The 24,943-nt window shown below is 35.6% G+C and overlaps 1 protein-coding gene, 1 long non-coding RNA gene and 1 other non-coding gene across 3 annotated transcripts in view; 1 reads left to right on the top strand and 2 right to left on the bottom strand.

The window, feature by feature from the left end:
• Window positions 1-477: 477 nt before the first annotated feature.
• On the top strand, window positions 478-588 carry LOC140980027 (small nucleolar RNA R71). Its single transcript, XR_012175858.1, has one exon. It is a non-coding gene; the product is annotated as a small nucleolar RNA R71 (small nucleolar RNA).
• A 17,104-nt stretch (window positions 589-17,692) lies between these two features.
• The window catches only part of LOC140978228 (E3 SUMO-protein ligase MMS21), an 8,504-nt gene continuing 1,253 nt past the window's right edge, over window positions 17,693-24,943 (bottom strand). The window contains exons 5-7 of the mRNA XM_073443096.1: window positions 18,684-18,823; window positions 18,172-18,257; window positions 17,693-18,081 (exon numbers count right to left, since the gene is read on the bottom strand). Coding sequence (XP_073299197.1) covers window positions 17,939-18,081; window positions 18,172-18,257; window positions 18,684-18,823 — 369 coding nt within the window. The 3' untranslated portion in view covers window positions 17,693-17,938. The remainder of the gene's footprint in view (window positions 18,082-18,171; window positions 18,258-18,683; window positions 18,824-24,943) is intronic.
• LOC140978229 (uncharacterized) lies at window positions 19,123-24,723 on the bottom strand. Its single transcript, XR_012175537.1, has 2 exons — window positions 24,622-24,723; window positions 19,123-19,291 (listed from the first exon to the last, which is right to left on the bottom strand). It is a non-coding gene; the product is annotated as an uncharacterized lncRNA (long non-coding RNA).

Below are 24,943 nucleotides of genomic sequence, written 5' to 3'. Positions count from 1 at the left end.
GGATTATATGATGTTGAAAAAGGATCTAGTATTGGTTTTTTATAATTGTTAACATAATTTGCTTGTTCATGGAGACATTCTTTAAATGAAGGTAATGTTGGACAATCTTTTGTAGCATGATCATGTGTATCACATATATGACAAACAATTTCTTGAATACTTTTTAATTGACCACTCTTTTTCATTTCTAATGACTCAATTTTTCTTGCTAAAGATGCAAGTTTAGCTTGAATATCTATATCATCTTTAAGATTATAGATACCACCCCCATTTGTTGAATTATTGATTTTAGTTGTTGGTGGTTCTATTGTGCCTATATTATCCCAATTTTGAGCATTTTCTGCTAATGAATCCAAATACTCCATAGCTTCATTTGGGTTTTTATCTTCAAAAGTTCCATTACACATGAATTCTATCATTTGCCTATCTTTAGGTATTAGACCTTCATAAAAGTGAGAAACTATTCTCCATGTTTCAAAACCATGATGTGGGCATGTATTAAGTAATTCTTTATATCTATCCCAACATTGATAAAATGTTTCTCCTTGTTTTTGAGAAAAAGTAGTAATTTGTCTTTTAAAAGAGTTTGTTCTATGGGAAGGAAAAAACTTTTTGAGAAATTGTTGTTGCATTTCTTCCCATGATCTTATTGAACTTGATCTCAAATTTTGTAGCCATGTTTTAGCTTTATCTTTTAAAGAAAAAGGGAAAAGCTTTAATCGAACTATATCCATGCTACAATTTTGATCATTATAAGTGTTACAAACTTCCTCAAATTCTCTTAGATGTAAATATGGATTTTCAGAATCTAAGCCATGAAAATTTGGTAAAAGTTGAATAATTTGAGGTTTAAAGTTGAAATTAGATGCATCAGGAGGAAAAACTAAACAAGATGGGGCACTAGTTCTAATAGGGTTCATATGGTGCCTAAGTGTTCTTAATTGATCATGTTCTTGATTATTATTATTATTATTGTTATTATTGTTATCATTATCTTGATTATTTGAATTATCATCCATGTTTAAATTATTTTCAGATACTCGAATAAGTCTACCACTTTTTTTTCGACTCCAAATACTCATACAAAAAAAAAAAAACAATACTTATAAATAAAACATAATTAACAAATATAAACTTAATTTATACCTCCCCGGCAACGGCGCCAAAAACTTGCTACTACTTAAATTATAATTCACCCAAGTGTAGGTTGTCTGCAAGTAATATATTTCGTAAGTACGAGATCGATCCACAGAGAGGTTATTTTAAGTTTAAATTTATTAATTTATAGATTACCAAATGCAAGAACGAAGTTTACAAATTATAAATTTTGTCAAGGCTCGAGGATTTATTCTTGGTTTATGCAATATTGTTTAACTAAAAGTAAAACAAAGGAAACCACCATAAATAATGGTTCCAAGAAAATAAAAATATTTAAACACACACCTAATATAATATAGTTCCCACTATAGAAAATACCGAATTCACCGATATTTTATATATGGTACCTATGATTATATATATAACTATATAAATATATAACTGCATAAAATAAATGTTAAATTAAATCATTATATTTCATTTAGAACAACCGGCAGAGCCACGCTATTGCCTAAATGAAATATATGATTTAATAAGTTAGTTGCGGGAAAGTAAAAGTTAGTTGAGATAAAGCAAAAGTTAGATGCGGAAAGTAAAAGTTAGTTGCGATAAAGTAAAAGTTAGATGCGGAAAGTAAAAGTTAGTTGCGATAAAGTAAATGTTAGATTGTTAGATATCATAATATTTCATTTAGAACAACCGGAAGAGCCACGCTATCGTCAAAATGAAACATATAATATAATTATATATATATATATAATTTTTTTTATATATATATATATATACATATATATATATATATAACAATAATAATTGATGAAATATTTATTGTATCAAAATTAAACAACAAATCAAGATAACCACTTAAATGGTATCAAGCATTTGATGTAAATTGATAACAACAAATAATTCATCTTTATACCTACAATAAAAAGAAATTAGCAAAATGAAAAGAAATAAAGAAAGAATATACAAAATATAAACAATCTTACTTCACCAAAAATTCATCCTCTTCACCTTGACATAATAGATTTAGCTTTCCATTAACTTACTTTTTATCAACACTAAAAACATCACTCATAATTTGGAAAATGAAAAATATATTGGAACTTAGAACTTTTATACACACTCACACTATATTTTACAATGAGATAGAATGATTCTCAAGCTAGAACAAGGCCTCTATTTATAGGCCAAATGAGAGAAAGGGTCAAAAATTTTATTAATGCAATGTAGTTGTAATAGTAGTCTGTGTCTCCTCCAACTTCAATTCCATGCCCCTTCTTTCGATGCTTTGTTTTACGACTTTAATCACCGAATTTGACTCAGCTCAAAACAACAAATATGTGAGGAATTGTCTGTAGATGAATTTGGCCACTTGGTTCACCTCATTTGGTTAAATATTGAAATAGTTATGATTTTTTTACTATATGCTGGTCATGGTGAAAGTAAATTTGTCCTCCTTTTGATATTTTCACAATTTGATCATCTTATCCAACTTTTTAGGCAATCATGTCTTCTGCAAAGTTGTAGATAATTTCTCAAGTATTCCAAAAATATTTGAATCACCTCCATTTGAATTTTCTAGCTTGAGTTATCATTATTTTACCAACACGTAGAAAATCTGAAAATAAAACATATTTAGTAAGACATTTAAATATAAACACACAATACTAAAATAACATAATTTTATAATTTTAATGAAACTTAAATTTTAAAATATAGGTTTTAACATATAATAAATTATTAATTTTAAGTTTCATCATTGGTGTAGAAGGTTCTCCTTCTCTTATTTGCAGTTCAAACTCGTAGGCTTTTAGATCAGCAAACAAATCATGTAAATCGACCTTATTCAGGTCTTTTGATTCTCTCATCGCCATGGTCTTAACATCCCACTCCTTGGAAAGACCTCGAACCATTTTCATCGCTACTTCTTTATTTGAATACACTTTTCCAATTGCATTGAATTCATTTATGATGCCGCTGATTCTCTCATCATATTTGTTCATAGACTCTCCAGTCTTTATTTTGATGTTATCAAACTTCTGAACAGTAACAGAGAGTTTGTTTTTTTAGTCTGTTCATTGCCCTCACACAGCTAAATTAATTTCTCCCAAATTTCATTTGCTGTCTTGCAGAGCTCGATCTTACTGAATGTCACCTTATCCAATGTTTTATACAAAATATCTTTAGCCACATTGTCTAGGTTGGCTTTCCTCTTATCTTCTGCAGTCCATTCTTCTCTGGGCTTTTCAATACGATGGAGTTCACCATCGGTTATTGCCACTGCAGTATTTGCTTTCATTATTTTCATGGGTCCGTCAGTGATAACGTACCACATGTCATCATCTTGTGCATCTAGATGAGCTTGCATCCTAATCTTCCAGTCATCAAACTCTTCTCTTTAGAACATTGGGATTTTATTGAAGGCCGACATATTGAATAGATGAATGGGTAGAAAGTATTCAGATAAAAGATTCAACTACTCTGACACCATTTGTCAGGATCGGTTGGGTGTGAAAAAGTGTTTAGAAGGAGGGGTTGAATAAACACTTGACAATTTTAACAACTTCTTTGATGATTGAATCAATTTAATGATAAACTGAGTTCACGAATCTTGTTGTCAATGTCAATCAGTTAACTTAATAAAAGTGCGGAAATAACTGAAGGACAGATATAATATAACTAATAAGAAAGAATACAAGATTTTATGGATATTTGGAAATTTCAAATACTCCTACGTCACCCCTTCTATCTCGAAGATATGATATTCACTAAAAGACTTTGATCTATATAATGATTTTTACAAACCCACTTCAGTTTGGACTTTAACACTGCCAAGACTGAAACTCTTAGTATCAATACAATTTATCAGTACTCAACTGATATGTAATTTCTTAGCACAACTGATCTCTATAAGATCGAATAATACAACAATAAGTGTTTTGTGCTTTTAGCTCAATGTATAGCCTGAAAGCTATTGATGTGTATAATAAGCGTGAGCTTTTTGAAAAATAAGCTTGAAAGAATATGTGCAAAGTTTTGCTAACTTGTAATGAGGTTTCAATAGATGGATAACTCGGTAACCTCTCTTCAGCTGATCTTCTTGGCTATTTATAGGCTTTTCTTGCAACGGTAACAATGAATGCATTTTGAATCTGTATATCTGTTGTATAGCCACGTCAACATTCTTCTGACAATCGTACACTGTGGCTTTTTGAAATACAGCGTTCCCAATACATGTTGCAGTCTGCTCTTGTATAATTGTCGGTTGATAGCTACGTTCCTTTTAACTGATGACATGTAAAGCTGATAAATCAGTTGGCTTATTTTAGCTGATAAGATTAACTTATTAGAGTGTTACTGATCAGTTCTCAACTGATCGTCCAGTTAATTGCACAGCTTCAGTTAGCTTACATCACTTCAGTTTCCTTTGATTATATATGCATTAATATTCAATTCGGGCAACTATCAGTTACGAGACTTCAGTTCAGTTACTTTCAATTTTCTTGATCATTTGTTCACTCTTTTCACGCTCAGTTTGTCAAATATTGATCATTCATTGGTAATTTCATATCATAATTAGTTGTTCCAAAGACATTGATTTCTTTGTCTTGTACTATCATATACTTTTTCGACTTCTCTCTACCTTTCTGGACATCTAAGCTTTCATATTGTTGAAAAAAACTTAGTACATGTTGGGTTTCTTGGACAAGATTTTTTCCCCAGTGATTTAATTTTCTATGTACTTTAAAATATAGTCTTCTTGATTCTAGTTTAAGACTTTGACTTATTTGTACAATCGATTTGTTTTGAATATGAATATTTTTTTCTTGTATTAAAGGAAACTCAATTCTTTCTGGATAAATTGTCTGAGCAATTTTTCCAAATATTTTTGATATTTCAATAAAATCACTTCTAATAAAAAATTCCGAGTGATATGTATTAAATAGAGCATATGAAATTTGATAGGTAATAGAATATAGTCTATTACCATCTTTCTTCAGCCTATTTTCTTTTAAGTTTTGATGTAATGTTAAAGCTCGGCTGAAATCTCGATCTGTCAAGTTGTAGGCAATTTTTGAGTAAATTATTCCTAAAATTTTTCTTGCAAATAGATTCCTTAATATTGTTCCAATTATCGAATCTTGAAGATTACTCATTCATTTATCGCATATAACAATGTCAATATGTGAATCTATTTTTTCTTTAAAGTATCTTTTATCATAATCTGGTTTGCTCCGAGAATCCAGGACGTGGTTCGTGCAACTTATATCTTGGGTTTTGAAATTTCTCAATTTATTCAGAAGTAATTAATTGCATCTCCATCCTGTTTTCCGTAAGTTCTATTGGAATTGTCATTTCCCTTCTGTAAACTTTATAGATTATATGATAATTTCTGTTTCTTAGGTCAAGATTTCTTAAGAACTTTTCTATATATTCTGCAGAGATTCCTTGATATCTCTGTACACTATGATTTTCCTCATGATCCTTTGGACTATGTTATGAGATATTGTTGTCTGGTTAAAGAAATCAAATAAGTCTTCATGTGTTTCGTGTCGAAACACCTCGTCTTCAGTCAGATTCTGATTATGTTCCATCAAATTCTTCTTGACTCAAGATTTCTTCTTTTTCGTATATACTCTCGTCTGAAAGAATATCTTCAAACATGTATACTTGAACTAGATCTTGGTAATAAACCACTTCTTCAATATCCGGAGTTGGTTCGAAGTGTTTTATCCATTTTCTGTCAATTTTTGGATAGTTGGACGAAATATGACCTCTTGCTCCACATGTCCAGCAATTACAATATTTAAAACTTTCACTAGATCGGGTTTGAGCTCTTCTGAAGGTTTTCTTTGTTGGTATACGCCCCGTGCTTCGAGATAAGTTCGATGCTTGGGATGACATCCTATTTCTTGATGGTCCACTTCTTTGGCCAGATTTGTAAGATCTCACTTTTTGTCTAGACCATACTGTTTTTGGTTTCCAATAACTACTTCCATTCATTCTGGCATAAAGATGAGATTTAAAGCCCTTCATTTTTTGCTTTTGTGGCTTACTTCCAATGATTATGAAAAATCATATTTTTTTTTACAACATAAAGGAGTATGCTTATAATACCCCTCAATCGTTTGTAATTCTTTTGTAATGCTGTCATATGATATCATTCTGCCAATTTCTCTTTAAGAAAAGAGGCCATTTGTGCCAAAGTATCTGGATTGCCAGAGACATTCTCTAATTAACATTTCTCTCCATGGACTGGCATTTTGGCGAATAAAGGTTGCATTGCTATATTTTTTTCGACTCCTGAATTCCATCTTTTTTTCATGAATAAAATAATGTATTCAACCATCAAATAGATATATGTAATTCAAGATTATACAGCGTTTGAGTATATTTCTTCTATGTGTCTTGATTGTTAAACTAATCTACCTCTATAAATTGTTCTTTAAATAGGGTAGGCATTCTCTCAACTATCTCACTAAGAGATTCTCTTTCTAGAACTGATTCTTTGACTTCTGTTGAAGTCATGACCTAATAGATTTTAACTGATCTCATCAGACTCATTTCTAAAAATTTAATGAGTCCTTCTTTGTTGAGATCAAGTGTGTCGACTGCGATTCTCATAGACGATATCCATTCATCTATGAGATCTTCTCTGTTTTTAAACTCCTGTACATCAAGGTTAAGAACAACTCCATAATGATGTACTAGTTCTAAAACAGACTTCCCATTAGGTGTTTGGTGCAATGGAATTTGATTTCTCCTTGACCTTGTTCCCGTCGAGTTTGCTTCTCCACCTACTTGAAAATCTGTTTGGGGTTCTCTCGTATTTGTATTATGAGATCCCACACTTTCCCTTTGTAATGTACCGTAATTTTTGAACATACTTTAAAATTTGCAGAAAAATAAAAAGTTTCTTAAATGAGTAATCATCCTTCAAATTTCGATAAAATATATTGTTCCTCCAAAATATTTACGAAAAAAAGATGATAAATAAAGTTTGCTAAAGTAATCGATAAACATCGTAAACAATCCCCTTAAAAGTCCAGAGTATTTGAAACGTGCATAAAAATCTTAAAACATAGGCGGTCATCGGGTTAAGCCTCTTGCGCAGTCCAAGTCGGCTCATTGGTCCCCACCCCTCGTCTCCTCAAACTCGTCCTCACCTGCATCGATCAAGTCTCGTGAGTCTAAAGACTCAACACGTATAAACTAGATATAACAAGTGATACGTAATAAAACCACATGCATCTTTAAAGTAAGGCTTACATACTTGAAACTTGAACGTACTAGTATAAACATACTTGAAACTTGAGCGTAGTAGCATAAACGTAGACGTGCCATCATCATAAAACTGTTCTTAAACATACTTGCATCATACAAACTTGAGCATACATAACATCATTTTGCGTAGAGATATGTTTCAAAGCAAGTGACCATACATAATTGTGCCTGATCAGACTAAACCGCAGTACTGGGCTGACAGGAAAAATCCACTGTCACATATATGAGATCCCCGTTCATGCTTTAACGGGTGGATTTGTCCCTGGTCATGCTTTACCACTTTCCAATCTTGATCTAAACCTGATCATGCTTTACCGGGGTGGAGAGGTCCTCGGCTGCGTTCACCGACTTCTAAACCCGTTCATAATTTGGTCACAAGACATTTAGCATACCTCAAAAACATAAAATATTTTCTTTTTGCACGTCGAATATACTTAAAAACGTAGAGGGCTTCGTTGGAATATTCTGGACATGCTGCCCTAACAACAGCAGCAAGGATTCAGGAGATCCCAACGAAGCCTGCAACCAAAACTTCAAGAACACATTAAGAACGCATTTTCAGAAAAGTGCAGTTTGAGCAGTCCCACAAAATCAATCATAACTCACTCATTTCTTATCCAAAAATTAGGAATTTACTGTCAAATCAAAGATATAAAAAAGTACTACGTTTTATATGTTGAAAGTTTTCCCAGAAAATCAACCAAAAAGTCGCAGTATTTAAAATGACAGCAAATTTGTGTTTTGAGATCCAAAAATCGTTTCAAAATCTATCCACCCATTTTTGCTCAAACTTTTGCATAACATACACATGTTTTCCAAACACTACACATCAAAATAATTACTATGACAAGATCGATGCGAAAAGGAAAAGCATATACATGCCTTTTGATTTTAAACTCACGATACGGCGAATACCGAAGCGGTGCGATGAGGGAAGCGATCCGACGACTAGAGAAACGATTTTCTGCTGCTAAAACCACGAATGATTCCTGGAATTTTTTTCAGAAGGAGGGGCGGCTGCTAGAGGAAGAACAAAGAACCCTAGCTATCTATTTTTTTGTTCTCAAATAATTGAAATGAAATGAAGAAGATGAAGGGTGCAAGAGTGTTTTAATGTGTGTACGTGTGTGGTGTGTGTAAAAATGGGTGTGTGCGTGAGTTTAGTAATTAAGGAGAAATTATGTGCTTAATTAAATAATTAATTGCCTAATTAAGGGATAATCATGCATGGGTAAATAATTAATAATGGGACAAAATTGTGCTTAATTAATAATTAATTGCCTAATTAGGAGATAATCATGCATGAGTAAATAATTAATAATAAAATAATAGTAATCTAATTCTAACTTTTCTAACACCTCTAATTTTAATAAAATGCACAAGTGACACATCTTTAAAAGTTTAAAAACTCATAAAATCACTTAATAATCAAATTAGGCTTTAAAAATGCTAGAAACTAAATAAATCATTTAAAATAACACTTTCTTGTCTTTTAAAATTGCAAAAATCGTCGTCGGTCTCCTTTCCTCGATCCCGCATCGAATAATCGCCTGAAACATGAAACTCAAGGAAAATGTTTTAACGTGGATCAACTAAACATATTATAATTTAAAATAATGCAAATTCATAAATCATGAATTAAAACCCAAATTAATGAGATAAACTGCGTTAAAACCATTTAATACAATACATAAGAAATTTAATAACTTGCATGCATGTGGTTTGCGTGGACCTCAAATTTTCGGTTCGTCACAATCTATCCCCTTTAAATTGAATTTCGTCCCCGAAATACGCTTATCCTCGATAATCTAAAAGTTTAGATTCTTAATTCTAGTATCCCAATACTCTACGCTTCCGCTGCGCTACTCTGATAAAAATTGAAGTACTAGGCTGTCCTTACGTCTTTTCAATCCAAATTAAATTGCCTATCAAAAACCTCGTTCGCGAATCACAACTTAAAGCGACTTATGGCGTCTTAGTTTTACTTTACTATGTCCTCGAATTCTGACCTTTCTCACAATTCCCAATATTAGAAATGGAGGTTTAAACTTATCGTATCTTACATTCCTTATACTATACCTGTAATGTTCATCGATCTATTACATTAGCATTTATGCAGTTCAACTTAAGAAATCTTAGCACCAAAAGTTCTGTTCAACTTCTATCCTTGGTACTACAATCAAAATTTAAACCTTATCTTAACCCCATGATAATATTGACCCACAATCCTTGAATCGAATCTTTACCTTACGACACAAAACTTACGTAACTTAGCTATTTACAAGTACATCCCAAATATAAAATTGTTGCTAATCTTAAATTTCGAGTAACATTAATCCATAAAACCCCAAAACATACAATATCGATCTTCTGCTTAAATAATAAAACCTTCCTAGCATCAAACACATGCTTAAACTATTTCCATCCCAATTACATTATAGTTGAGACCTAAGATACTTGGACCTTCCTCATTGGAGCGAATGTCACACTTTGATGTATCCTCAATACTTAATTAATTCTAACGTATAAAACTTAATAAGTTCCCCCCTGTTAATGATGGACTAACTCTAATAAATCAACTTCACTTATAACCCATAGAATTCTAGAATCCTCGTATAAAGATTTTAGATTTCTTACTCGATATAAATCTTAATATTCGTCCATTGGTAACCTATGTTGAATACAACTAATTCTCTTTTGTTTTTATTTCACCCAATATCCCCGTATGAACACTTATTTCATAAACTTAAAATTCAAACTTACACAATCCAAGTTGTCTTAGATGACCTAATACAGTATTCATATCCACTTAATCCTAAGCTTCTTAATGACTTAAACAGATTCCTCAAGACAAGGTGCTTGTCTCACTTCATACATGCGTCTAAAAAGTAATATAACCAACCATCATACGCAACTTTCTAGAAAAAATTTAACCTTAACAAAGGTATAACTTTAACTGTTAAGATCATGACTAAAAGTTATGCTACATCAAACCTTAAGCTCCCAAAAATAAGTTAACTTACTGTCTAATCTTATAAATTGACTAAGTGATCAACTTTATCATAAATTGTTATCACCTTAAATTCTTAATTTGCCTCTGCATTATTCCACTAACACTTAGATTTTTAAGTCCAATATTGATTCATGCTACAATGCCCTTGATTACCATTCCTTATAACATTATAACCCAGTTATTACAAGGTTCTAAATATCTTTTCGAGCCTAAATCAGCGAAAATTCCTATCATTCAAACAATTCAATTCTTATTTATTACAAAACTAGTCTCCAAATTTCTTAACAATGGCAAAAATAAATTCCTAATTTCCTTGATATTACCCAACTTTGTCCATAATTTTGAAAATCCTACAATTATCCATAATTTCTTGGCGTTCTTACTTCCATTTTATAGGTTTTCCGCATCATAAGTTCAATAATCTTAAGCTTAGTAAATCCAAAAATCAATTCTTATAACCAATCTTACATTTCTATCAATACTTAAAGTCCCAAATTACACAATTTTTTTTATACTGCTAAAGGTCGTCGCAGATTTCGAATCATTATTCCTTATACGAAATTTTTAAAAGTTAACTCAACTAGTAACCACGAATCATCAGTATTTTAAAAATCTACGTCCCGAAAGAATTCAAAATTTTCATAATTAACTTAAGACTCAAGGAGTAGAACATCAGTACTTACTAACCAAAATCGATATACTTAAATCATTAATAACAATTCATAACGCCCAATATTCGAATTCTCAAGCATGTCCAATACCACAAAGCCAGCGTGCATGAAAGTCATATAATTTCGCATTTCATGTCGTAACATGCATAAAAACTTTAAAGAACCAATCTCAAATCATAACGACGGGTAAACATGTACTCTAAAACGTATGTCATGTAAACATACAGGTGATAGCATTAAAACATGCACATGCTGAAATTATGACTTGATGCTTACTATTTAAAAGATTTTAAAACTTTAAAACTTATAGATCGTGAGCTTCTCGCAACTGGCAGTAGGCATAACCCTTTACAAGAACACCGCTCTGATACCAACTGTAACGTACCGTAATTTTTGAACATACTTTAAAATTTGCAGAAAAATAAAAAGTTTCTTAAATGAGTAATCATCCTTCAAATTTCGATAAAATATATTGTTCCTCCAAAATATTTGCGAAAAAAAGATGATAAATAAAGTTTGCTGAAGTAATCGATAAACATCGTAAGCAATCCCCTTAAAAATCCAGAGTATTTGAAACGTGCATAAAAATCTTAAAACATGGGCGATCCTCCGGTTTAGCCTCCTGCACAGTCCAAGTCGGCTCATTGGTCCCCATCCCTCGTCTCTTCAAACTCGTCCTCACCTGCATCGATCAAGACTAGTGACTCTAAAGACTCAACACGTATAAACTGAATATAACAAATAATACGTAATAAAACCACATGCATATTTAAAGTAAGGCTTACATGTAGAACCCGTAAATTAGACTACGTATAAGTCATGCATAATTCCTAGTATTTAAATTAAAATGATTTTCATTGCATGAGTATTAAATTTCTTTTATTTAAATTTAATTATTTTAATGCAGTAGTTTAATTATTAGCTTTTTCAGTTAAATAAGTGAGGTCGGACTCGAGTTGGAGTAAAGAGATAAATTTTAATATTAAGAAAATATTCCTAGAATTTATTTAAGATAAATAAAAAGTTGATTTAATGTAAAAGAAGGTTTAAGGAATTATCTAAATAAGTTAAGATAAGTAGTAAATAAAGTTCAATAATTGATTTCTTAATTTTCTAAAATATTTAATTGGTAGATAAAACACTAGATATTTAAAATTCAATAATTAAGAAATATTTTTCTTTATTTTACTTAAGATTTTCGGCCCCCTCTCTATTTAATTTAAGAATAGTTATCAATCCGATTATTTAATATCTTTTCTTATCCATTTTTTTGGGAGATAATTCTATCACATTTAATCATCAATAATTAATATTTAAACAATTTTCCTACTCTATTTTTACTTAATAAAATCGGCCCCTCCTCTAATTTTAAAAGATTTCAGTAGTTGGACAATTTATCTTCTAATTATCTTACCATAACTTTTTCTAGGTAGATATCTCCCCCACCTTTTTAATTCACTATCAAATTATTAATTAAGCACTTATCTACCCTCATTTGATACATAAGAATCGGCCATCATCCTTGCTAGACTCAAAATATTTGACAACTCATTTATAATTATCCTTCCCTAATCATTTCTAGGAAGATATTCTCTCAACTTTTAAATCACTAACAAATAAATTAATTAAGCAATTTTTCTACCATGTTCTGATTAAAATTTCTGCCCTCTCCCTATTTAATTTAAAAATATTTGGCCACCCTTCACTTGATTCTCTCCTTATCCATATTTTTGGGAGATAAATCCCTCACCTTTTTAATTCCCCCAATAATTATTAATTAAGCTAATTTTCCCTTGCTCCTAGACTAGGAAATCGGCCAATGCACCCCTCAAAATATCTCTCAAATCCCTTGATATCATAGCAACTTCCCTTATCTCTCAACTCAAAAGATAGCAAGATGATCCTCTTCCTTTTTATCTTGCAACCTCCCATTTAATTCCTAGACTTCTCTCCCTCACCATATCACCGAAATTCAGAGCAAATTAGAGAGAAAAATCATGAGAAGCTAGAGAGGAAATAAGAGAGAAAAACTAGAAACAAAATAAGAACACTCCGTCTCCGCCGCGCCGTGTCGTCGCCTCGTTTGTTTTCTTTTCAAACGAAAATTTCCTGGCATGCATATACCATCCCTTGCTCTTCAATCAAGTCGTATTTACAATTTTTACAAACCATCATGTGTGCATGAATCATTAAAACCGAAACCATGTCAAGAATTTTCGAAAAAAAAATGTGCAGAATTTCGGCTCTTCACTTGTGCATCTCACGGGTTTGGCTTGTTTCTGATGTTTCAGGTGTTGGCTCGACCCTAGGCTCCCAAGACTGCATCTAGACATGTTAGGACCATGTTGGTCCATTCGTTCAGTCCCACACACGCTGGAAACTCGCATGTGACAGCAACACCCTAAATGTGTCCCTTTGAGTCTCGATTTTTATGGTTGCTGTCAAGGTAGAAAGTTCTTGATCTTGGCTGCCCTAGGGGCCTATAGCCATGGTTGGAACACTTTCCTATCATGTCTAAGACGTGACCAAGTCACCCTTTTGAGGCTTGGTCCATGGTGGAATCGGTTTTTAAATCAAAAGAAACAAGAACTGCCCCTCCCCTTCGGCCCTTCATTTTACAGCAAGTGTAGTTCGATTTTTTTGTTGTGTGGTGTGAATCTTGGTTGGCCCCGGGTCCATAGCCATGGTTCATACCATACCTCTTGATGTCTAGATCGTGCCATGGTCAATCAAATGGCCACTGGAATGACACGGGACAGCAAAGGAAGCAATATACCCCATGCACGCAAGGGTGCCTCTCGAGTGGACTTTTCGGTTGGTTTCGGGTGTGGGTTGGATTGTGGCTGACCTAGGGCCCTTAGCCATGGTTCAAACCATTCCTTAGGACATTGGTAAGAGGTTATGGTTGGTGGTTCGAGCCCCAATGGCCATTAGCCTTGCAAACGACGCAAGGAAACGCTTACACAGCTGCTGTAATTTCTGTACAGCAAGTTGTGCTGCGGTTCAGAGGTGCATTTCGGGTTCTTGGTTGGCTTTTAGCCTATGGCCATGGACTGGACAGTACCTCATCGAGTTGGGAAGGTCATGTTTTTGGCTGTTTGTGATTCGAATCATTTTCAAGGTCGTACGAGAATTTACGATGCAATGTACCAAAGTGACTCTCGAAAGAGCGTTTCACGTTTTTGGCCTCCATTCACTAAATTTCGAGTACTGTAAATTTAGGAGCATTATTTCATCATTTTTAAGAGTATTTTAATCATGACTAAACGTTGGTTCGGTGTTGGTTCGGGTTGGCTCTGAGTCATGATTAAATACCAAGTCAGTGGGCGTAATTGTCTCGTTTTTTGATTCAATTACAAAGTTTGGTCAAGTAAATCATTTGCATATTTTTCATGATATAATTAGGTCGCAGCGAGCCTGGGAACATTCCAACCCTTATGGTAAAATTTATACAGGATATTTAATTTTTGTATTTAATTATATTACGTGCAAAAATGTAAAATATTCATTTTGAGATTTATGTGATATTGCTTGGGGCCACTTCGCTGTTATTATTACTTCACCCGGTGGTGACTTACCGGTTCAGTTCAGTTCATCCCGGTGGCTACTTACCGATCCCACCTAATATACTGTGGCATTAGTCTGATCAGACGTACATTATTTCACCCGATTGTCAGTTATCGGTCAGTTCAGTTCAGTTCAGTGAAGTTCAGGGGGCCACTTGCGTAGAGATATGTTTCAAAGCAAGTGACCATACATAATTGTGCCTGATCAGACTAAACCACAGTACTGGGCTGGCAGGGAAAATCCACTGTCACATATATGAGATCCCCGTTCATGCTTTAACGGGTGGATTGGTCCCTGGTCATGCTTTACCGCTTTCAAATTCTGATCTAAACCCGATCATGCTTTACCGAGGTGGAGAGGTCCTCGTCCACGTTCACCGACTTCCAAACCCGTTCATAATTTGGTCACAAGACATTTAGCATACCTCAAAAACATAAAATATTTTCTTTTTGCACGTCGACTATACTTAAAAACATCGAGGGCTTCGTTGGAATATTCTGGACATGCTGCTCTAACAACAGCAGCAAGGATTCAGGAGATCCCAACGAAGCCTGCAACCAAAACTTCAAGAACACATTAAGAACGCATTTTCAGAAAAGTGCAGTTTGAGCAGTCCCACAAAAACAATCATAACTCACTCATTTCTTATTCAAAATTTATGAATTTTCTGTCAAATCGAAGATATCAAAAAGTACTACGTTTTATATGTTGAACGTTTTTCCGGAAAATCGACCAAAAAGTCGCAGTATTTAAAATGACAGCAAATTTGTGTTTTGAGATCCAAAAATCGTTTCAAAAGCGATCCACCCATTTTTGCTCAAACTTTTGTATAACATACACATGTTTTCCAAACACTACACATCAAAATAATTACTATGACAAGATCGATGCGAAAAAGAAAAGATTATACATGCCTTTTGATTTTAAACTCACGAAACATCGAATACCGAAGCGGTGCGATGAGGGAAGCGATCCGACGACTAGAGACACGATTTTCTGCTGCTAAAAACCATGAATGAGTGCTGGAATTTTTTTCAGAAGGAGGGGCGGCTGCTAGAGGAAGAACAAAGAACCCTAGCTATCTATTTTTTTGTTCTCAAATAATTGAAATGAAATGAAGAAGATGAAGGGTGCAAGAGTGTTTTAATGTGTGTACGTGTGTGGTGTGTGTAAAAATGGGTGTGTGCGTGAGTTTAGTAATTAGGGAGAAATTATGTGCTTAATTAAATAATTAATTGCCTAATTAAGGGATAATCATGCATGGGTAAATAATTAATAATGAGACAAAATTGTGCTTAATTAATAATTAATTGCCTAATAAGGGGATAATCATGCATGAGTAAATAATTAATAATAAAATAATACTAATCTAATACTAACTTTTCTAACACCTCTAATTTAAAATAAAATGCACAAGTGACACATCTTTAAAAGTTTAAAAACTCATAAAATCACTTAATAATCAAATTAGGCTTTAAAAATGCTAGAAACTAAATAAATCATTTAAAATAACACTTTCTTGTCTTTTAAAATTGCAAAAATCGTCGTCGGTCTCCTTTCCTCGATCCCGCATCGAATAATCGCCTTAAACATGAAACTCAAGGAAAATGTTTTAACGTGGATCAACTAAACATATTATAATTTAAAATAATGTAAATTCATAAATCATGAATTAAAACCCAAATTAATGAGATAAACATGCATTAAAACCATTTAATACAATACATAAGAAATTTAATAACTTACATGCATGTGGTTCGCGTGGACCTCAAATTTTCTGTTCGTCACAACCTTGATGGTTCATGGAAAGATGACCAAGTATTTTAGAGAGGTTCGCTCTCTATTGGATTCATTTTCATATCTACGACCTTGAAATTCGCAAGACTCTGTAAGATCTTGAAGATCTTTTAGACCAATTCTTTCTATAGTTGTCACCAACTTAATTTATTTTTCGAGAAAATTTTAATCATATTGATCATTTGTTCTTCGTCGGTTAAAGTTTTGGCATTACCTTGGCCTTCCCTCTTTTGTGTAATAAGGATTCAATACCAAATGATGATGGTAGCCTTCATTCCGAAATCCTTTTACTATGATTTGATTGTTGTTCTAGAGTTAGGATTTTTGTTTGAATATTATTTAATATTCCAAGAATTTCTTCTTATGTTTCAAGGATTTTATCTATTTTATGTGGTAGATAATATAGCTGAATGTCATAGTTCTGTACTGTCTTTTGGATCTCTCTAACATCTCCGGATAGTTTAGAGGAATCCGAGACTATTTATAGGAACATATTACTTTGAATCATAAGTTTGTTTTAGTAATCTGATGTGTTCCTCTTTGCACCTGATGTCTAACCTTGGTTAGATCTTCTTGTGAATATTACAAAGTATTAGAATAAATCATGTAAATATTTAATCTTGAACATATGTTCGGGTCCATAATTTTTTAGAACATCTCCTCCTCAAGCATTTAATTACACAGTAATAATAACATTACATGTTTGAAATAATTTTATTTCGGCTCTGATATAATTTCTGATCCAGTTATAACATCAAGGATATTTTTGATCACTTTGTCAAAATTGACGAGTTCAAACTAAGGTTTTAGGTCTTAGAGGATAAATCTTAAGTTGAAAATAGATTTTTCCCTAACATACGATTAATATTATAAAATAGGTTTTTTTAGATTTTAATTTTAAAAAGAAAAATAATATAATTGTTTTGAACTTTGAAAAAATATGTATTCGATTTTGGAGACAAAAATCTTAACAATACGGTGAAAATAAGTATAGATAAATATATATATTTTAATTTTTATTAAGATAAAAATTATTTGTCAAATGAGTATTAAACAATTATCAATAATTCATATAAAAATTTGATAATTACCAATAATTTATGAACTAAATCGGTTTTATTTCAATTTAAATAAATATGTATAGATTGAAATTTTCAGTACTCAAAGACCGAGCTTCTACTGCTATACATGAAACACTATTGCTCGCGACATATATGTTTTGTTGTACTATTGAAGAGTGCAATACCATGAGAAATTCTCACAATAAGAGCACCATACACATCAACATTTTTGTGTTCTTAATTTAATCATACATCACCGAATGACGATTTTCCCCGAGTTAGGGTAAGATATGAGCACCGTTTCACATTCTTGAATTCAGTCATTAGCCGAAAAATGGGAGTTCCGCACTTGGAACAGCTTACAATGGACTAAAATCTAGATTGACACAGTTAAATGTTCTCTAGTGATCAGATAATGTAATCGGAATACCGACCACGGGCTAATCTTCATCATCAAGGTGAGTAAAATCTTCTATCATATCAGCCCTCGTAGATTGTTCGTTCATTGAGCGTAATTCTTCAATTTCTATCAGAAGAAGTGGGTCACATAACACTCTATTCTCCCGCAATGGTTTTGGGCAACCTGAAACAAGAAATCACATTGCACGATACAAAACTCGATAAGTTCTCTTTCGGCACAGTTTTACTTTATGAATAATGATGCACCAAATACCAGTCGCAGGACATCGACCCTGTGCATCATTGGACCTTATGTGGCGCAGGATAGCCTCCTTTTCATATATGTGCTTGCAGTCCATGCTGCCGACAAAGCAAAAAATTAAATCAAACAAGTTGGTATGTATTTTTTCTTAAAAAGAAGTAATTCAGTGTTTATAGACTAAGTTCTCAGGTCCCACTGGATGATAAACCAACAATCTAATGGGCCAGCGCGGCAACATTATAACCAACACAAAAACAGCATTTTTTTTCACATCTTTAAAATAAAAATAGGCAAGCATAAGCGGCACTTTAACTTCTTGTTTGTCAACAAGTAGGTATTAAAATAGGGTGAACAAAAGTCATACGTCATTTGGAGAAGTGTTTCAAAAACCTGATGCAGCTGGATAAAAGCACTTTTTTTTTCCAAAAAAACATTGTTACTGCTGATGACTGGTCTTTATTCCCTGCTAAAGGTTTCCTAAATGGAGAAAGCTAATTCATCACAAAGCTAGAGAAAAAGAACACCTTCGAACAGGATCTTTTAGTTCAATGACAGGCTTTCCAGTCAATGGGCAAGTAACATTCAAAAGATTGCACTCTGTGCTTGTCATTACAATGTCCTCCAGTTCGTCACCTGGCAGAGGCTGTCCTGTGTGATGAACATTCTGCATAAAACCACGAAAATCACAAGTAATTTAGAAGAGCTATTTTATATTTGACAAAAACTTAAATTATTTACAGTGCAGCTGATGAAATTTTCATGTCTTTTGAAAGCAAGAGAATTTTTGTTGAAGTTGTCATGAATTCAGTTAAAAGATAGCACTAGAGAGATAGGAGAAAGTGTGAATATCGCAAACACCATGACCTTGACTTGGTTTTTGGTGCTTTTACCGACTGCATCTGGCAATAGAGAAATAACACGATGTATGGAAACAACAAGCACTTTATTATCTTCTCATGTTGATTTCTGAATCCACTGGATGAATATTGGGATTGTTTGGTAAATCACACCTTATGTTAAAAATGCATGGGCTAGTGTTTGATATTGCACACAACAAAATATGGTTTTTCAGGGGGCATCTAATGCAGCCTTTTATCATTGGTTACTATGAAACTTCATATGTTGTTTCTTTCTACTAGGTGTCTGTTGTGGCCTCCGAGATGAATTCCGATCAGTTAAACAGAAATTATAATACATTGCAAAGGAAAAATAACAGAATGCTGTTACAATCACTCTCTCTCTCACACTAACAGAATGTTAGTGACTCACTCACTGTATATTACTGAATACCTTACTACCCAACCTCCCCTCTCCTTTTATACTTGCTTCTCACGTGTTCCCTTCCCTCTTCTAACATATACGTTAACAATCTTGGGCCGGATCTCCTCTGACTCTTCAGGTAATGGGCTTGATAATCTTGGACTCACTGGGCTCAATAGGTTTGGGCCCATAACATGCCTTGCCTCATCAAAATTCGCCTTGTCCTCAAGGCGAAATCCAGGGAACTGTGTTATGAAGTTTTCCTTGTCTTCCCACGTAGCTTCCTCAACCGTTCTTCCTCTCCATTGTACCAGCAACTGTTGGCCAATCTTCCCTTGTACTCGCTTAGTTCTTTCGGCCAAAATCCTTTCAGGTTCGAAAGTGAGAAACAAATCAGTATCCATTTCACTAGGCAATTTAATTTCATCAGGATCTCGCCCCACTACTTTTTTAGACACGACACGTGAAAGACCGGATGTATCTTGGATCCTTCGGGCAGCTTCAAACGATAAGCCACTTGTCCTACTTTCTTCAGCACCTGATAAGGCCCATAGTACCTTGCTGCCAGTTTCTGAAACTCCCTTGTAGAAACAGAATTTTGGCGGAGCGGTAGTAACTTCAGATACACCACATCGCCTTCTTGGAAATGAACTTCTCTACGCTTTTTGTTGGCGTATTTGGTCATTCGTTGTTGAGCCCGCTCCAAGTTATATTTGAGCTGTCTCAAGAGTTCATCTCTGTCCTCCAATGCTTGCGAGACTGCATATACCTTAGTTTCTCCTGGTAAAAATTTAGTTAAGGTAGGAGGTTTTCTCCCATACACCACTTCAAATGGAGTCATTTGAGTAGCAGTTTGATATGAAGTGTTGTACCAATATTATGCCCAGTGCAACCATTGCGACCAACTTTTGGGTTGTTCGGAGCAGAAACAACGCAGATAAGTTTCCACACATTTATTCAAAGCTTCACTTTGTCCATCTGTCTCCGGATGATAAGCCGTGCTCATCTTGAGTTGAGTTCCTTGTAGTCGAAACAACTCAGACCAGAATATACTCATAAACACTGCATCTCTGTCACTGACAATTGTCTTTGGAATCCCATGTAACTTGACCACGTTGCGTGTGAAGATTTCTGCCACAGAACTGGCAGTATACGGCCGTTTAAGGAGTAGAAAGTGTCCGTACTTTGATAACCTGTCAACCACTACTAATATTACTTCATAACCCTTCGATTTTGGCAGCCCCGTAATAAAATCCATAGCCAAATCTTCCCAGATAGCTTCTGGAATCACCAATGGTTGCAGCAACCCTGCTAGTGTTGCAGCTTCATACTTCTGCTTTTGGCACACCCCACATTCAGCCACAAACTTGTAGATATCCTTCTTCATCCTTGGCCAACAAAAATTATTGGCGATCCTTTTATACATTCGAAAAAATCCTGAGTGTCCCCCAATAGGAGTAGCGTGAAACTCAATCAACAACTTGGAGACCCATGCTGATGCCGGGGGAACAACCAATCTGCCTTTGAAGAGCAAACACCCATTAATCAACGAATAATGTTTGCTGCTTTCTGGAGCCATTCTCACCTTTTCTATGATGTGTTCGAACTCAGGGTCATTGTTCACCGCCTCTTGTATCTCTTTTACTCCCATCCATTCTGTTTTTGTTAAAGCATTCAGCCCTCCCACGTCTTCCCTTCTTGATAGTGCATCCGTTGCCCCATTTTCTACTCCCGCTCGGTGCTTTATTTCAAACTCATAACCCAACAACTTGGTCAACCAATATTGTTGGTCCGGCGTGGTTAAACGCTGTTGCAACAGGTTCTTCAAGGGCTTATGATCAGTTATCACCACAAATTTACGTCCCAGCAAATAGTGACGCCAATGCTGGACTGCCAAAACTAAGGCCATTAATTCTCTCTCATATGTCGATTTGGACAATGCTCGATCCGCCAATGCCCTACTGAAAAAGGCAATCGGCTGGCCCTCCTGGGCCAACACTGCTCCTACTCCTACTCCCGAAGCATCACATTCTATCACGAACCCTTTAGAAAAATCAGGCATTCGCAATACTGGGGCATCAACCATAGCTTGCTTGAGCTTTTCGAAGGCTCTTTGGGCTTTCTCTTCCCACCCAAAGTTGTTCTTCTTCAGCTGCTCGGTGAGTGGTCTTGCAATCTTACCGTAGTCCTTAATAAACTTCCGGTAATATCCTGTTAACCCCAGAAACCCCCGCAGCCCTTTGGTGTTCTGTGGTTGTGGCCAATGTATCACACTTGCAACCTTATTCTGGTCCACTTCTCCCCCCTGGGCCGTGATGACATGCCCCAAATACTCCACCTGTTTTACTCCAAACTGGCATTTTTTTTATTCAATACCAGATGGTGTTGCTGCAGTACTTGTAACACCACTTCCACATGTTGCACATGTTCCTCCCAACCCTTACTGTAGATTAAGACATCATCAAAGAAAACTAATACAATTTTTCGCAAATAAGGGCGGAATACCTCATTCATGGTAGCTTGGAACGTGGCCGGTGCGTTTTTTAGCCCAAAGGGCATAACTAGAAACTCGTAGTGGCCTTCATGTGTTCTGAATCCCGTTTTGTGTACATCGGCAGTTTGGACTCGAATCTGATGGTATCCAGATTTGAGGTCCAGATTGGCAAAGTATGTCGCTCCATGTAATTCATCAAACAACTCCTCCACCACTGGAATAGGATACTTGTCAGCAATGGTTATGTCATTTAATGCTCGGTAATCGATGCAAAAATGCCAACTCCCATCCTTTTTCTTCACTTATATAACTGGGCTCGAGTAAGGACTGTTGCTGACTTGTATCACTCCTGAAGTGAGCATTTCCCTCACCATCTTTTCAATTTCATCCTTCTGATGGTGAGCATACCGATATGGTCTCACCGATACCGGCCCAGAGCCCTCTTTTATATTTATGACATGATCTTGGCTCCTACTAGGAGTTAATCCACAAAGTTCTTGGAATACCTCTTCGTAGTTGGCCAGAATGTTGCCCATTGCATCCTCACCTTCTCTTTTCCCTGCCCCACCCCTTTTTTCTCCACTCCACTTGAGTAACACTGCTCCACAGAATTCAACCTCACTCACCGGCGATCTCTTTGAAGGATACCATGGATCTGCTAAGGGACGGGTCCCCATTTAAAATAACTGCTTGATCAAGCCAGCTAAATCGCATCCCCATTTTCTTCCAGTTCAACACAACATCCCCCAACGTCCGAAGCCAATAAACTCCCAAAATGAGGTCAATACCTCCTAACTCAAACAAATATCCTTCAATCTGAATTCGGCATTGCCCCATATCTACCTCCAACTCTCTGCATACCCCCTGACATGACACCCGACATCCGTCCCCAAGACACACCCCAAAAAACACGTTCCTGTCAACTGCGAACCCCAGTTCGGATATTAATTTTTTTGAGATGAAATTGTGACTTGCGCCACTGTCCACCATTGCTACTACCTCCCTTCCAGCCATCCTCGCCTTCATCTTCAATGTTTGTGGGTGGTTTATGCCATTGACAGAGTACAATGGCAACTCAAGGGTGTTGTATTCCACGTGAGTTTCCCCCGCCTCTTCTGCTTCTCTCCTCGCCTCCTCGTTTTTTTCCTCTAACTCGACTTGCTCCCACTCGCCATCTTCTCCTTCTTCCTCTGCTAGAATCGTCACTCTCAGGCTCTTGTTGGCACATCAGTGCATCGGGTGGTAGGGTTCTCCACATTTGAAACACAATCCCTTCTCTTGTCTGTGTAAGAATTCTTGATGAGATACCACTCTGCCATCACGATTTTTTTGATCTGGTATCCTCATCGCCCCTCCAGCCCCTCCTCCCGATTGGCCCCGATGCCCAGCACCATGAGATTGCGGTGTAAGCGAGTTTCGTGCCCTCTGCTCTCCTGGGCTCAGTGTTCGCAGATTGTTATTGGGCTGTGGGTAATTTTTGTTTCGGTCCCTATCATGCACTGGAGCCTGATTGGCCCAGCCCACATTAGTTACCGGTTTCTGCGCATACCCCAAGCCCAATCCGAATTTACTTCTTCCTCGATCCACCGTCGTCCCATACAATTCTCTCTCCAGCCCTCTTGCCAACATCATCGCACGATCCACCGTTCGGGGTGCGTGCACAATCAGCCTCCGCCGTATCTCCTCCCTCAGCCCACTCATGAAATAGCCGAGGCTTTGATCCTCCTGAACCTCTCCCAGCTACGCAATCAACATCTCAAAATGCTCAATGTAAGCGTCCACCGACTGCTGCTCTTGATTCAGTGATGCCATTAGTTCAAATGGGTTGGCATCAATCCCACTAAAACGTTTGATCAGTTCTTCCGCAAACCTATCCCAACCCATGTTTGGAATTCTTACTTTCATCCATCGGAACCAATGCACAGTGGTACCATGCATACAAATGTAAGCTAGCTTGAGCCTGCAATCCCGTGGGGTTTCGTGGAATTCGAAATACTGCTCCATTTTCCCCAACCATCCCAAAGGATCTTCTCCTTCAAAAACAGGTAATTCAATTTTTTTCAATGCCATTCTCACTTCCTCTGCGCCTTATTCCTGTTTCCTTACCTTATGTGCAACGCTTTCGTCCTTCCCGTGCATCTCGTTTCCTACCCCGGGTCGTTCTCCCCCCTCATTGCTCATTACCGTTGCTCCTCCTTGTGCCTTGATCATTTGTTCCATTATTTCTCTCATACTTAATAATCCCTCCACAGCTTTATCGATCTTATCCAGCCTACCTTGCACTTGTGACATGTTGTCTTGCACTCCCATCAATGCCTTCTCCATGCTTTCCATCTTGGCTTCTGATCGTGTGCTAGCCATTGTATTTCGTTGCTCCCTCGTATCCGGCAGGTCGGACCAATTGTTGTGGCCTCCGAGATGAATTCCGATCACTTAAACAGAAATTATAATATATTGCAAAGGAAAAATGACAGAATGCTGTTACAATCACTCTCTCTCTCACACTAACAGAATGTTAGTGACTCACTCACTGTATATTACTGAATACCTTACTACCAAACCTCCCCTCTCCTTTTATACTTGCTTCTCACGTGTTCCCTTCCCTCTCTCCTAACATATACGTTAACAATCTTGGGCCGGATCTTCTCTGACTCTTCAGGTAATGGGCTTGATAATCTTGGACTCACTGGGCTCAATAGGTTTGGGACCATAACAGTGTCTGAGTATCAAAATTTCAACTATTGATGGTTTTTATGTTCAAGCTTCTACAACTCATAAAATATTAACCATCTTTCTTTGGGATAACAAGAATTTAAATATGTCTCTCAAAAACATCCAATTCCACATTGGATAGACTATCGTATTATCTTTTGAGCTTCGTGTGACCATAATTCAAAATTTATCAAGTGGAGAAGGCCATCATATCTATTATCACTTTTGAGTGTGTGCCTATACAAGTGGAAGAGACAAAACCTAACTAAACCATTGAGCTCGATGCCTAATACAGAGGAAGCGAGATAAATATATATA

Source organism: Primulina huaijiensis, chromosome 6, assembly GCF_012295235.1.
Source record: "Primulina huaijiensis isolate GDHJ02 chromosome 6, ASM1229523v2, whole genome shotgun sequence".
In the NCBI taxonomy this organism is placed as follows: Eukaryota; Viridiplantae; Streptophyta; class Magnoliopsida; order Lamiales; family Gesneriaceae; genus Primulina; species Primulina huaijiensis.
The sequence above is the reverse complement of the archived record's forward strand: the minus strand, read 5'-3'. Positions and strand labels throughout refer to the sequence as shown.